At 42.8% G+C, this 14,423-nt stretch overlaps 1 protein-coding gene across 12 annotated transcripts in view; it reads right to left on the bottom strand.

Moving 5' to 3' along the window:
* Positions 1–9,779, bottom strand: part of WWOX (WW domain containing oxidoreductase) — a 642,196-nt gene extending 632,417 nt beyond the window's left edge. For all 12 annotated transcript variants that reach the window (XR_010918332.1, XR_010918333.1, XM_067540119.1 and 9 more), the window contains exons 1-4: positions 9,620–9,779; positions 5,152–5,216; positions 3,292–3,349; positions 89–267 (exon numbers count right to left, since the gene is read on the bottom strand). Coding sequence is in view for 10 of the 12 variants with exons in the window: in XM_067540119.1 (XP_067396220.1) it covers positions 89–267; positions 3,292–3,349; positions 5,152–5,216; positions 9,620–9,726 (409 nt within the window). In the remaining 2 variants the exon portion in view is untranslated. The remainder of the gene's footprint in view (positions 1–88; positions 268–3,291; positions 3,350–5,151; positions 5,217–9,619) is intronic.
* Positions 9,780–14,423: the final 4,644 nt, after the last annotated feature.

Below are 14,423 nucleotides of genomic sequence, written 5' to 3'. Positions count from 1 at the left end.
TTAAATTTTTAAACATAGCTAATCAATGTTAGGTATAAACTGCTTGCAACTAGATGAACCATAATAAGTAATTGTCATATTGACCTACCTATTCCTGAATTCGCTCCAGTGATTATAACCACCTTTTCACTCAAATCACGACCCTGAAGTATTTCCATTGCAGTACTGTTCCCATCATATCTCTGTCTACTAGTAGTCTTCATTGGATTATCTTCAACTGTAAATGCCAGTCTTGGGTCAAGGTATGTAGTCCTTTTGTTTATATGGCTATAAAAATCAAAAACAAGATTTCAAAAATTTCAAGATTTCTGTTTCTTTTATGCTGTGCAGTAATGTTGCAAGCACTAGGGAAACACTGAAGTGTTACACATTTTCTAATGAACAGAATGTCTTATTAATGCCAAGAATGTTACAAACAGAACATGTGACTTGTTCTCTCCTTTTTAACCTCAAGAACAAAGACTTTTAAGAGTTAGGGCTTGTCTACACTTGAAACACTGCAGTGCCAAAGCACTTCACAAACTAACAAATTAAGCTTCACAACACCTATATCAAATATATAAGGATTATGATACTCAGTTCACTGAGATGGAAGATGAAGTGAGTCAACAGAGAACATTTAGCCTGTGGAGGAGCTGCAACTAAAACCCAAATCACACGACTCCAATTCCTGTGTTTTAACCAAAACTTCATCCTCTCTCAGAGGAGTTGTGAAGTATTTTTCCATCACTGGCATCTCTTTCAGGCAGTATTTCAGTACTCAACAAAACCTCCACCTTTGTTAAACAATGGCAGCTCCACCTTGTTACACAATGGTAGATGTTATCCAAACAGAGGGAGAAATGTGCTTGAGTCAGCTTTATTCTCATGTGATGTGGGAACAAACAGCAGGGCAGGAGGCCAGCCTGAGTCAGGCTTATATGAGATTGCCTGCTTCCATAATTCTCTCTCTCTTTCCAGTGTGAGCTCTTCATTGCTTTGCTACTGTCAAGTTCTGTTTACAACATGTTGTGAATTTCACTGTGTGCTAACTCTGTCAAATGAGAGCTAGTAAGACGGTGCTAGAATAAAAACAGAACATTTAAATGGTTAAATGTGTGTGTGGGGGGGGGAAGCCATGCTGGGATCGGCTCCTCACTGCCAAGTGACAGCTGCCTAGCTGCGACTCCCCCCCGGCCACATGTGCAGAGCCATAGCTGGGCAGCTCTCACTCGTGGGGAGCTCTGCGCCACTCTACCAGCAAGAGCTGCCCAGTTGCTCTCGCTCATGGGGAGCCGAGCCCCGCTGCAGCTCTCCCCCCATGCTCCGCATGTGCGGGGGTAGCTGTTCTGGGCTCTGCACCTCACCGGGAGCAAGAACTGCCCAGCTACTCTGGCACACGGGGAGCCAAGCCCAGCTGTGCTCGCTTCCCTCCCAGTTTAAATGGTAATCCGCCGTTTAAGTGCCTTTAAACAGCAGATTGCCGTTTAAACGTTTAGGTTCTTACATCCCTACCAGCCAAACAAGCTGCAGGAGGAACAGAAGCAGCATCTTCATCCTTGGTCAGAGCCAGGCCCCAGGAACAGCAGAACCAACCTGACTGAGCAATCGAGCCAAGTGAAATTCAGGATTTCTGTCCCACAGGAAATTCCAACATTTCAATTGCAATGCCCACATTTTCCCCCAAAAAGATATTCCCACAACATTTTCAATTCAAAAGGGATGAAATGTTTCATTTTGACATTTTTAATGGAAACATTTCAACATTCCTGAAACTGAAGTGAACAGAAATGTTTCATTTTCAGTCACTTCAGTATTAAACTGCATTTTCCTGTTGTGACGCATTGACTCTTGGGTGTTGTATTTCAGAAGCCTGAGGCCCCCGTTCTCCTTTCTGGCTCAGGCTCCCTACCCAGACCGCATCTCCCATGATGTATCAAGCAGAACTTGGTTAGAGGGAAATCTACATTGGATTATGGGAGATGCAGGTCTCCAGGGAGCTCAGCCCTGCTCAGCCCATAGGATGGGGCCCTGAGCTACAACTCCCATAAGGCAATCTGCTGATGGAGAAATGCAGTTTGACATTTTATAGAACTGATTCAAAATTCAATTCAACAAAACTTCAATTATTCTATTTTGAGTTGAACTGACCCAAAAGTGAAATATTTCATTTAAGATCTCCTGCCAACCATGGAAAATTTCTGTTTCGCAGAAACTGCATTTTCTGTCAGAAAATTCTTGACTCACTTCTGATCACTTCACATCATCTGTACTCCACTTGTCTCTACATTCTAGTTTGGACCGTAAATCTCCTCTCTCTGCTGATTCATTGTTTATTGATACCACCTCCCTTTTTTCTTTTTCTACCAATGTCTATTCAATGTCAGACTCAGTGTTCCTTGTGATCCTTCCTTGCTCCTGTGATCTCACCCCTCCTGCCATTGCTCCTTGCTCAACCTCTGTTTCCTTTAATCTCTTTCTATCTTTTAAACTGTAAGCTCTCCAGGGCAGGGATTGTTCCATCTCTTTTTGCACAGCATCCAATACATTTTGAGCACTACCATATTGTAAAAACAGACCGATCAATCATGGAAGCTTGGCAGTCTATATATGCAGTCACATATGGAAAGTGAAACAGGTTTTGCTTTACAAAAACTGATCCATATAATTATCCTTCTGAGCTGCGATCACTAAATCAAATTCCTACTGCATTTCTTAAAATGATTTTTCTGGCTACCCTCAGATGAGGGATCATCACCTACTCACACTTCGAAGAGTTAGGAGTTTTGGTCAATCAAAGTCACAATATGTTATATGAAGAATTCACAATTCTTTATCTTCTGATTTTACAACAGAGGAAATTAACATATAATTGGTTGTTCTGTGTGGGAACCCCAATTTTTTGAATAACTCCATTATTCTTATTTCATTATTATTGTTATTCCCCAAATTCATTTTACCAATAATTTGTTTCTAGATTCTTTCTACTTTCTGTTTAGGTAGGCGAGTGTGCTGGAAACCTATTGAGAATTCATTAAATATCACAATTATACTGTAATAGAATTAAGTTCAAGTCACTCTTAATTCTGCACTGCAAGTTTATACTTCTGTTTACATGAAACAATTTACTAAAATGGAGGAGGGGGGTAGATTTATTACATGCCTAAAAGTTTCAATAATAAGTTTTTGTTTACTGGTTTCTGTGTATTTAACTCAAATAATCATAGCATTGCAATTCACTAGAGTGATCTAAATCTTGTATGTGTCATCAACCCTCCTATTAATTCATGCTCTACATTTTCAAGTACTTACTCCACAAAGTACACTTGTCCATTTTCATCGGTTTCTTGCTCCCACCCATATGGCAGATCTAGAAGAATACAGAAAATATCTCTCTATACAGCTGTTGAGAGTCTGGTCACATTTAAAGTTTTTCAAAGCAATTTCTACAAGAAGCTATAACTCCTGGTATTGCTGAATATGTGAAATATACACACGCAGTTTCATGCCTAGCACACTTACCTGCTTGACTTGAACACGGAAGCTAAGTTTAAAGAACATGAACTGCTCACCATTAAAACAAAGGAAAGGTTCTCAAATAAAAGGTATAATATGCAGGAGATCTGGAACAAACAATATGATGTGGTAGATGGTCATTACTAACAAGGATACAGAGATATTTCCAGGAGGCTAGTAGTCCTTCCACAAATGACTTTATTTGCAGTACAAACCTGCAGGGTTCGATCCTGCTTTTTATGTTGCACATGTTCTGTGCATCTTGGATAGAGCTAGTGTGAATGCATGATCAAGCACAGTAGCTATCAAAATACTGGATTCTAAAATATTGTATATAATGCACACTATATATCAGATATGGGAATGAGCCCCAGTGTATGGCAGACAATACTATATTAGGGATACAATATGTTAAAGGAAAGAAGTGGGAAAAGGTAAAACAGAGTATTTTCCTACAAAACAAATCTTGTTATTACAAAATACCCCTTAAAATGTTGAAAAAAAAAAAAAAAAATCAAGGAATTTTCCTGCTATTTCAAAGAAACTAAACTTGGCTGAAAATATCAGTTGTAGTTCATCAGGTTGGTGGTTCAGATATACTGAAAACATTCTAATTAGGTATGTGAACATTATTGACACTATATGAAACATGAGACATCAGCAGCACATGATCAACCTATCCCTTTCTTTAATGGAGTTAAAGATTTTGCTAACAATAAGATAAATAAAAGGTCAAATACAAAAGTTCAAATTTAGTGATAAGTCCCACCCTGCCATGCCTATTTCTAATGCGCTCTCTCCCCCCACCACCAAAAAGTTACTAATATCCCTTTAATATTAGACTATTTTTAATGTTAATTTCATGCATCACCTACTCTTAATGCAAGATTGTTTTTCTGTATGTATAACTTTGCCTCCTTTAGAATGCACTGTTTTCATTTATCCTCAAAGTTCGTTGAAGTTTTCCCCTGGCCAAGGATCTTTCTGGTAAGCAAAATGAGCTCACACTAATAAACAAATGATTTTATTTTCTTCAGTGCTGGAGCTTGGCTCAGCGCAGAGGGAGGGAGATATTAGCTCACAGACAGCGTGAGCATGGCTTGGAGTGCTCTAACATGAGCCACTGACACAAGCTGCTTAAATGGGCATTTTCCCAGTGGCGGATTGCTGTGGTGTTCTAAAGTTCTGTCATGTCCTCTTCCTAACCACTCCTTCCTTGACACATACCTACACCAGATGTGAGGGGCATGTGACAGTGACACACTGACAGGGAATTCCCCTACACAAGAGGAATTCTCTGCTGGGCATTTACAGCAGGAATAAAGACCTTTTGTGTCCCCCAAGTGCTGGAAAGGGGCCATAGCACAATTCACATATCTTGCCCTAAGTCTCTATATCCTTTACAAGGGCAGTAAACAGAAGACCTTTGCACTTTCACCTATTCTTTGCCTTTATGTAGAAATACAGTCATAAAAACTGATCCACGTGCACAGATCCCTGGCAAACGTGTGGGGTCCCAGTGAATCAACAGGGCTTTGCTTATATAAAGTGGCTGACAAGACTGGGGACAAAGACAGCATAAATATGCCACTTAGATACTCCATCCATTCTGATCATTACTTGCAACTTACTATGTTACAAAAGCCCAACACAAACCTCCTGCAACTCGTTTTCTCTTTCCAGATTTAGGATGCTCCCACTGGGTTTTCTCTTCAAGATGACTGTTTAAAAAAAAATTAACGGACAATTAAAAAGTAGCTTAAAGATGCATTTCTATTATTTACCTTCAAATACAATAAAACATCAAAGCAGTGTTCATTCTGGTTATATATTTCTGTGAGGTAAACCTCTTGAGGAAAGAAATATATTCCCCTTACAAGTTAATAATATCCCTCCCTGTTTAAAAGAAGTTTCATGAGTGCTGCCTCAGGTAAATAGATTCTATGGTGCCAGGCTTTCAAGAAAAACAGGCAGAGAGAAAAGAACACAAGTTTGGATCTCATGTCTCAGGCTGGCAGACAGCAAGCAATCCCCCCTGGATGATTAAAGAGCAATATTAATGCCCTCAAATGTCTTTTCCAAAAAGTTGGTGGCTTGACGAGGGAAGAGCATGAAAATATGCAAGCAGGAAGGGGATCCACAGGATTCCAATAGGAATACATTATAGAAAGGTTTGAAGTCACAAAAATCCCTTTCAGAGTTTTGCCACGTAATCTTCATATGTAAGGTGTGGTGTAAAAGAGTTGGAACTCCCACCTTAGCAAGTGTAACTTATGAGAAATTTATCAGTGAACCTAAAAGGATGAAGAGTACTTAGTTATAGGCCAGCAAACAGCTGATTTATTCATTAATTGGTTCATTTAATAAGGTTGATAATGGCATCATATCCCAGCCTTTACTTCACAGAGCTATTATTCACTTGAAAAATATTCATGAACAGATTTAACGATACCACACAGCTTTCTATATTTGGGCTCTGATAAACAAGCAGGGCCATATTAAAGCATATAGACTATAGACCCATGCTTAGAACACCAGTATGTTACTGAATCAGAATCTCTCTTTTTTTTTTTTTTTTAAAAAAAGTACATTTCTAGCCCTCATAGCTAGGAAGAAAAGCTTAAAAGCATGCCCCAAGACCAACTGCTGCAGTGACGTCCGCCTGAGTCTGCAGACAGGCAGAAACAATAGCTCTGTGAGGTAGACTTGACCCTGCATCTCAATGGGGTGTTAACCCACTGCTCTGGAGGCCTCTGCCAACACCACCTCAGCAGAAGAAAAAAGAGTAGGATGGACTAGACGTGCCCACTTAAACTGAAACACTCCAACAGCTGGATTAAGTTCTGCTGCTGCATCCCTGCTGCTACTTGTACCTCTCAGTGGGGAAGAAGAAAGAGGATCCCCTCAAATACCACAAGAGAAAAAAGGGGGCCCCATTCTACTGCCTCTTGCTCGCTCCGAGGGGCACCCAAGGCCCCACACCATAGCTCAACCTCTCCCACTGGAGTGGCCCCACCTCCTCCACTCCCTGACACTCCAAAGGGGGAGGGAGGCACGTGGTGAGACATTATGCGGAGCTAGGGAAGGCCTATTATCCTGGACTGCCTTAATTCAAACATGGGTACAAGGTGTTCTTTATATTTTATTCCACAAGAATTAAGGTCATTACAGGAATTACCAAACCATAGTTTGCCTGAAGAACTTGAGAAAGAGAGCTCAATTGTAACTGCTGACACATAGAATACAGAGAGAAGGCCTTGTACAACACTAACAGACTGGGGGGACAGCTTGATACTGCTGTAAACGGAAAGGATCAGAAATACATTTTTGTGGAAAGGCAGCATATTTTAATTCTATACTTTTTTAGAATCCCTGCACAAACTCCATCATATACAGTGAATAAAGCTCCCAATCTATTTGTGTGTGCATACTAGAAATATTGAAAATGTGATCAGATTCATACAAAAAATTAATTATACGATCAATATCGTTTCTGACATGCACATATGCAGAGGAATATTATTACTTTACATTGCATCCTGGCAAGTTACTAAAATACTTAGTCATAACACATGTAGTATAAAGTTAGATGTTTCTGGTAATGGGAGAAAATACAGGTACATGTTAAAACCACTGTCAGCAAAGGAAACGGACAGGAAGAATTGGGAATAAATAAGGCCCTGAACCTGCAAGGAGAACTGAGAGGGTGTAGGGACTTTAGGCCTTATTTTCTATACATGGCAAGTGTAAGATTTAATTAGGAAGTTAACAGGTTTAAAAAAAATCATTGCCATGTAAATATCACGGAGAAAATTATAATCATTACACTGCATAAATTATTTATGCATAAAGTACTTCCCCTGTGATTTAGTATATTGTTTTAATTATTGAATAAAATGAAAGTGGCATGTGCCAGATCTACACTAGGAGTGCTTTGCCAGCATAGTTATACCAGTCTGCTATATCAGGAAAGCACTCCAAGTGTGGCCACAGCTTATATCAGTGAAACTGTACTTAGTCTGGGTATAGCTTTTTACAGCCCCCCTGAGAGAAATAAGCTATGCCAGCAAAAGTGAAGTTTTGCCACTCTACACTACGGGCTTTTGCCAGCACAATTATACCTGACAGAGACCTTACTTAAAGACATGTTAGTAATTATTACCAAAAGTTAGGCTCACTCAAGTCAGTGGAAGTAAAGGAAAAGTTAAAATCTAGAATGAATAATTTAGTTTGTGGAGAAGAATTCATTTTTTTATAGTCTTCACACACTGGACAAACTAGGAAGTGCCTCATTCAACATTTGGGGGGCAGAAGCAGGGAGAGGAGTTATCTGACAGCACATAGGAGAAATCACAGCCACTACATTTTTTTCCTTCCACAAAGGGAGATCATGCTAGCATTACAACCGGAGCCATCATTCAATATTCAATACAGATTTACTCCATTGCCACTCCAATTAAGGGAGCTTTAATAGAGAAGCAGGGAAATTCCTCTCACAAGTTACCATTGTAGTTCATCCTCTCTTGCTAAATTCCCAGAATATGGTAACGTCTAGGGTTTACATTTTCATAATGGCACAAGGTGGCAGCTACGGGATATTGAATCACCCGGCCAAAACTGTGATAAACCTAAACATCCAGGTTGAGCTACACCCCTATTTATAGGGCCCTACCAATTTTGCGTCCAAGAAAAACGCATCACGGACCATGAAATTGGCCCTTCCGGTGAAATCTGATCTCCCTGGGGCTGCTGGGAGCTCCCCATCTGGGGCCCCTAGGTGCTAGTCTTGGCCTGCCTGGAGCACTCCCAGCAGCACAGGGGAGATCAGACTCACCTCAGTGCTGCTTTCAGAGCCCAGCTCTGAAGGCAGCACAGAAGCAAGGGTGGCAATCCTGCCATTCCTGTACAACAGGTTTGTGATCCCCCTCCCACAAAATCCTATTTTGGATCAGGACTCCCATGCTTACAACACCATGACATTTCAGATGAAAACATGTGAAATCTGGAAATTGACCAATTTTCAAATCCCATAACTATGAAATTGACTAGAATGAACCATGATTTTGGTAGGGCCCTACCTATTTATCTTTCCCAATAGCCACCCATACACAGCACATTATGACATCTGTTTCTCCTCTCCTCATGCACAGGACAAAATTGAGAGCACCATGATCCACTACAGAGGACACTATTGCCCCCATATATGTATACATATATCCCAAAATACATGAAAGTTATACCCTCAGCCCTAAAAATGTAATATTGGCCCCAAACACACACCCCTGTGTTACAGTCTTCCCACTGGAGTTCTATTCTCTTTACCTAGGCTGTATCATTAACCACTTACCAGCTATCCCTATGTGCGCTTAGTATTGGACTTATTCATCCCCACATATAAAGCAGAATTTATCCCATTTCCCCCTCCCAGTCTCCCCTGACATGGAGGGCATTCCTGCCCCCTTCCCTTCACTCTATCTAAAGGTATATATTTGTGTCCTCCCGACCCCCATTACCATAGCACCTTACTGCACCTCACACAGGAGTGGATGTATCATCACAACATCCCCATGAAGTAAGTAAGCCTCAGAGCGGGGAAACTGACATGCAGTGAAAGAGGTGGACTTCACTAAGCCCTGTTCTGATGACCCTCCCTCCCACAGAGAGCTCCATCACCCTCTCCACCCCACCCCCTCAGTTTATGCTAGGGTCACAGCGTGTAGGGCAGGGGCAGCTCTCTGCCCCCCACCTACACCTGGGAAACAGCACGCAGGTCTGAGGGAGGGGCAGCTCCATGCCCCCCCCCCCGCCGCCCCCACACACACCTAGGAGAGGCAGCAAGGATTGATGCAGCAGGCAGCTACTGTGCACCCCCGCCCCCAAGAAAGGTACCGGGCAGGGTCTAGGGAAGGCTCACTTCTGAGCCCCACTCGCCAGGAGAGGGCCAGCTTGATGCATCCCAGGAAGGGCAGGAGGGAGGAGCGGAGCAAGGGGCAGCTCCGGTTCGTCGCCCATGCCCGGGACAGCAGGGGGGAAAGGGAGAGGGAGGGGCAGCTCTGCCCCCACCCCCAGGGCAGGAAGCGGGAGGAGGGCAGCAGAGTCCAGGCGCTGCGGGTGCCTCCCTTACTTGGCGTAGTAAATCCAGCCGTCCTTGGTGGTCCGCTCCTCCCAGCCGGGCGGCAGCTCCTCCTCGCTGTCCGTGTCGTCCAGCCCCGCGTACTTCAGAGCAGCCATTGGGCTGAGAAGGCACGAGCCCGGCGCGAGCCAGCCCCAGCAAGCAACCGCCACCCGCCACCGCACCGGCCCGTTACCCTCGCGGCCCCGCCCCTTCCGGCGGGCCCCGCCAATCGCGCGGCCGGAGGAGCCCCGTGCCCCCTGGGAAATGTAGTCCGGCGGCGCGGGTCGCTGTCGGGCGAAGAGAGGCGCCTGGCTCAGGAGCTGCCCTGCGCTCCGGGTGCGGATTGGCTGGAGAGCCGCCAGTCACGCTGCGGCCTCGGCAGTTGCAGGGTTGTCCCTAAAGCCCCAGCCCGTGCCGGGGCGCCATCCATTTCCCGGCAGGGGGCGCCCGAACTGGCAGGGGCCTTGAGCACTGCAATAACTTGCCTAGGGAGCTGGCGGTTTTTCAGAGGCTGCCGACCAGACACCTGTCACGGTGGGGCTGGGTCGTGCTCGGGCCCGCCTTGCGCGCCATGGACTGCGCCAGACGGTCTCTCGAGGTCGCCCTGCCAGTCTGCGGAGGCTGTGTCACATCATGAGGCTCTGGGGGGACAGAGAAAAGCCAGCAGCAGGTGGAGCCTGAGGGTTCAAAAACCCAAAGGCAAAGAACTCAAGTGCAGCTCTTTTTAGAAACAAACAAACTCCTTTTTAAGCCAGTTTCTTCGTTTAGGGGATTCAGCCTCCTCACTTTTGCATCTTTGGGGTTAGCGCTACTGGAAAAGACCATGAACCACTGCCTTCAATAATCAAACACCATAGGTTCCCAGTTGCCCCCCTGGAGGCATCTGATCGCTTTTCATTGCTCTTCTCTGCACACATATACGAGAGGATCACTGACTGTGCTAATCTGTGTACAGTAGGGCTGCCACAGAGCTGAGATTTATTCTACCAGCTGGTTTATTTAATTGCTTCTTCGTTAGAAGGAAAAATCATCTACCCCTGTTTTGTCCATGACCACTTTTTGCTCCCTTCACTCATGTTAGTCTCTCTGCCTGCCAGGCCCCTATTGGATTACCTTGCCTTTACTGGGCCAGAAATACATTTGTCATTTCCTCTGAGGCAACAACAGCATCCAAAACACTTGCATAGGTCTCAGCCCCTGCCTTCACTTTACTGGAACTTAAAAGCATTCAGCATGGCTGGTGCGCAGCACATTTCCCAAGACTGGGCAGTAGGATGACTGCATAAAGGTATGGCTATTTGCTGATGATGATTACTGTGTCCTCTTTGCATTAATACTCCAGCCATTCAGTTTTGAATCATGGAGAATAATATCATCATGATGATGTGTGGTCATGGTGTAGTGATTAATGTATAAGCCACCTACTAACTCAGGGCAAACAGTTAGACAAGGTACTTATATCTGAAACAACCAAAAGATGCAATAATTTGTCAAGGGCTAAGGCCTGTACTTCAGCGACTATACTGCCTCGCTCAAAAGCCCAAACAGCTCGAAAAATACATTTTGTCTCATCCCAGACACTAGGTTTTGTAGTGAGTTTGTGATCAACATATATCTGATAAATGTTCTTTTTTAAAAAAATCATCTCTCATCTGCTGCTGAAGTTCTTATAGTTTAGTTAGAATTTCAAGCCACTTGGCCAAAAGCATGAGCCTGTGTACTTTTACAAGTGTGCTGTGCTAGAGGTAGGAATAAAAAAATCAGATCCCTAGCCCTGTGCTTTAAACACAAAACACTATCACTCTTTGTGAAAGCAAAGAATAGGCCTCAGGTGAGGTGAATAACATGAAAGCAAGTTTAATTACCAAAGAGAAGCTAGGTTATTTTCCAGCCATAATGAAATTAAGACAAACACGATCACAAGATTTGCTAAAGGGTTCAAATATTTGAGAATTTTATGACCACAGATTACAGCTTGCCAAGACCTCCCTTTGAAGTACTCAAGAACTAGGATATATACTTTAGTCATGGCTTACATGCCTCTTAACATGGTATGTATCAGTATACTATAACTTGCTTCAGGGAAAATCCCCTCTCTTCAGTGGCTGCAGACCACCTACATGAGCTGTCTCCATAGGCTCCTTTTCCAGAGCTGCAGAATCTGACATCCTGGTAACTATAGGGTAATCAGGCCTGCTGCCTATGAACATTTGTAATGGCCTGGGTCATGATGGGGGTTAGAACCCAGGACTTTGGGTTAGTATATGCTGATAGAGCCTTGAGTACTTGGGATATAGGTTTGGTCTCTTGTAACAAAGTGTGTGTGTGTGGAGCACTGTCAGAGTCCATACAGTGTGTTAAATAAAATGTCTCCATTCTTTTGTTAAACATACTCTTCAGCCCCTTCCTCATTGTAGTCATTTTCAGTGGAGTGAGCAATACAGACTGCGGAGCTGCACATGTAATTACTGGAGATTGCAGCAGATGGCACTGTAGACAAAGAAATGTAACTCAATAGCCAAGACCCCCACACTTTACATTTTTATGCACTATTGGAGCTATACAGCTCACCTGCTCCCCAGTAACTGCATATACATACCTGTCTGCCTGCAAAGATTGAATTATTTCCTGCCCTGCTGCTTCCATCACTTTGAAAGTACCTTTGAGAAATGACACTGAAGCAACTCCTCACGTCAATCTGTCATAAGAGATGTTAGCTATGGCTGGGCCAATTTGCATAGCAGAGAACTTACAGTAGCAGGGCAGGAAGTACTGAAAAGCAGTGCAACAGCTCCCTGCTGGGTGCAAGCATCCAAAAGGGAAGGGGAACTTCATTGACATGCTCACCTCTGACCTGCCAGCCCTGGGAAGCACCTGCATGGGTGACCTATAACAGAAGAGTGTGCAAGATCAACATCATAGCTAAAGAAATCATTTGTTTCAAAATTGTAGCTCCAAGGTTTGAAATACAATAAGACTATTAACCTATTGATAACTACTGGCAGAAAGGTCCAGAGGTTATTTTTGAGGGTTTCCCCCCCACCTCGCCCCATTACCTCCTCCCAACAATCAAACGCTGAAGTTTCATGATAGGTTTATGGGAACATGGACATGAGTTGTGTCAGCTAGCCAGCTTCCAAGCATCTAAAATGTCTATCCTAAGTATCTATCTATCTATCTATATATATATATATATCCTAAAATATACTTGTAGTATGCTAGATTTAAGCTCCTAGTAATTAGTCATTCAGTGTTAAAGGGTTATATTAAAGTATGTATATAAATACACTTAAGATCACAGAGAATGACAGCAAAATTAAAAGTAGGTATGTGTGTACATATACACACAGACTGTAAACAAACACTGCCTTTCATGTAGGGTGACCAAACATCACTATATTATCAGGATCATCCAGATATTAGGGCTTTGTCTTATGTAAGAGCCTGTTGCCCCCACCCGCATCCCGATTTCACACTTGCTATCTGGTCACCCTATTTTCATGTGACATGTTCAGTATGAACAGTAAAATACAAAAGAGTTTTGTCTTAAAATCCCTTCCCTAGTGTCCATGTGAGATACCTTTATTGGCATTCCTCAGGGTTTACAATGTTTGCAATGAAATATCCAGGTATTCAATATTATTGTTCTAGGAGTAGAAATATTTATGTTTATCGTGGTAAATTACAATTGATAAAACCCAGTTCTTTCCATTAGTATAACTTAAAGCACTTTTCAAAGGCAGTCAGTATCATTATTCCCATTTTACAGCTGGGGAAACTGAGGCACACAGGTGACAGTTCAGATCCTCTGTGGTATTCAGGTGCCTAATTCTCACTGAGATAGTTAGGCACCTAAATGTCTTTGAGGGTCTGGGCTGAAGTGACTTGCTCAAGGTCACCCAGCAGTCTAGAACCAGAGCCAGAAGAAGACTTGAGTTCTACTGAGTTCCAATCCAGCTCTCTATCCACATTCAAAACCTACTTTTGAACCACTATTTCCAGCTTTTCCTCCAGAAGTAACAGCACATGAAAAATGGTTAACGCTTAACTATCTAGCTATCTCATTTAAGGGCACAATCAGAAACTTAGACATGGAAGTTCTATCATTTACACTTACAATTAATTGCGAGTGCTACTGTTTTCAGGCACAAAACCAAGGATAGGGTTGGGATTTTTAACAAAACAAACAAAAAGCCTCCAATGATTTGTGCGTATCTGATTATTTTTGCATCCTTTATCCTAGTATGCTTTAGCTATATATTCTTATCCCAACACTCAGTGACTTAGGGGTGAGTTTTTCAGAAGCACCTAACTCACTTACACACATTTCAAAATTCCACCCTAAAGCACAGATTCATTTACAGCATTCAGTAATCTCAGCATTAGTGAGGCTTCAGAGTATAAAGCCACGAACACAAAAGCACTGAGGAGAGTTACCCTAATGTAATAAGTCTTTCTCTCATCAATCATCTACATTCACTGTACCAAAATTGCATACACACCAGTACTATTTTAGTTTTGAAAACTAAATAGTTAGAGAGAGAGAGAGAGAGAGAGATCAATGTTCTTTTTACATTTCTCCCAACCATCCCCCACCTCCCACAGACACGTACTCTTTAAAATCACCAAGATAAAATCTCTTCTCTTACCTTATGTTTGGACAAGTCACCAAATACCAGTACTGCTTGGAAACAATTACAACACCGACTTGTATTAAACTTCTTGGATTTAGCCTTCAAGCCCCTCACATTTTAACACAAAGCCATGGTAGAACGAGGCAAGAAAATGTATAGAAAACCACAGTGAAACAGCC

This window comes from Emydura macquarii, unplaced genomic scaffold (genome assembly GCF_026122565.2).
Source record: "Emydura macquarii macquarii isolate MOO-44397 ecotype Brisbane River unplaced genomic scaffold, CSIRO-AGI_Emac_v2 contig_561, whole genome shotgun sequence".
NCBI classification, from domain to species: domain Eukaryota; kingdom Metazoa; phylum Chordata; order Testudines; family Chelidae; genus Emydura; species Emydura macquarii.
This window is presented reverse-complemented; position numbering and strand designations above follow the sequence as displayed.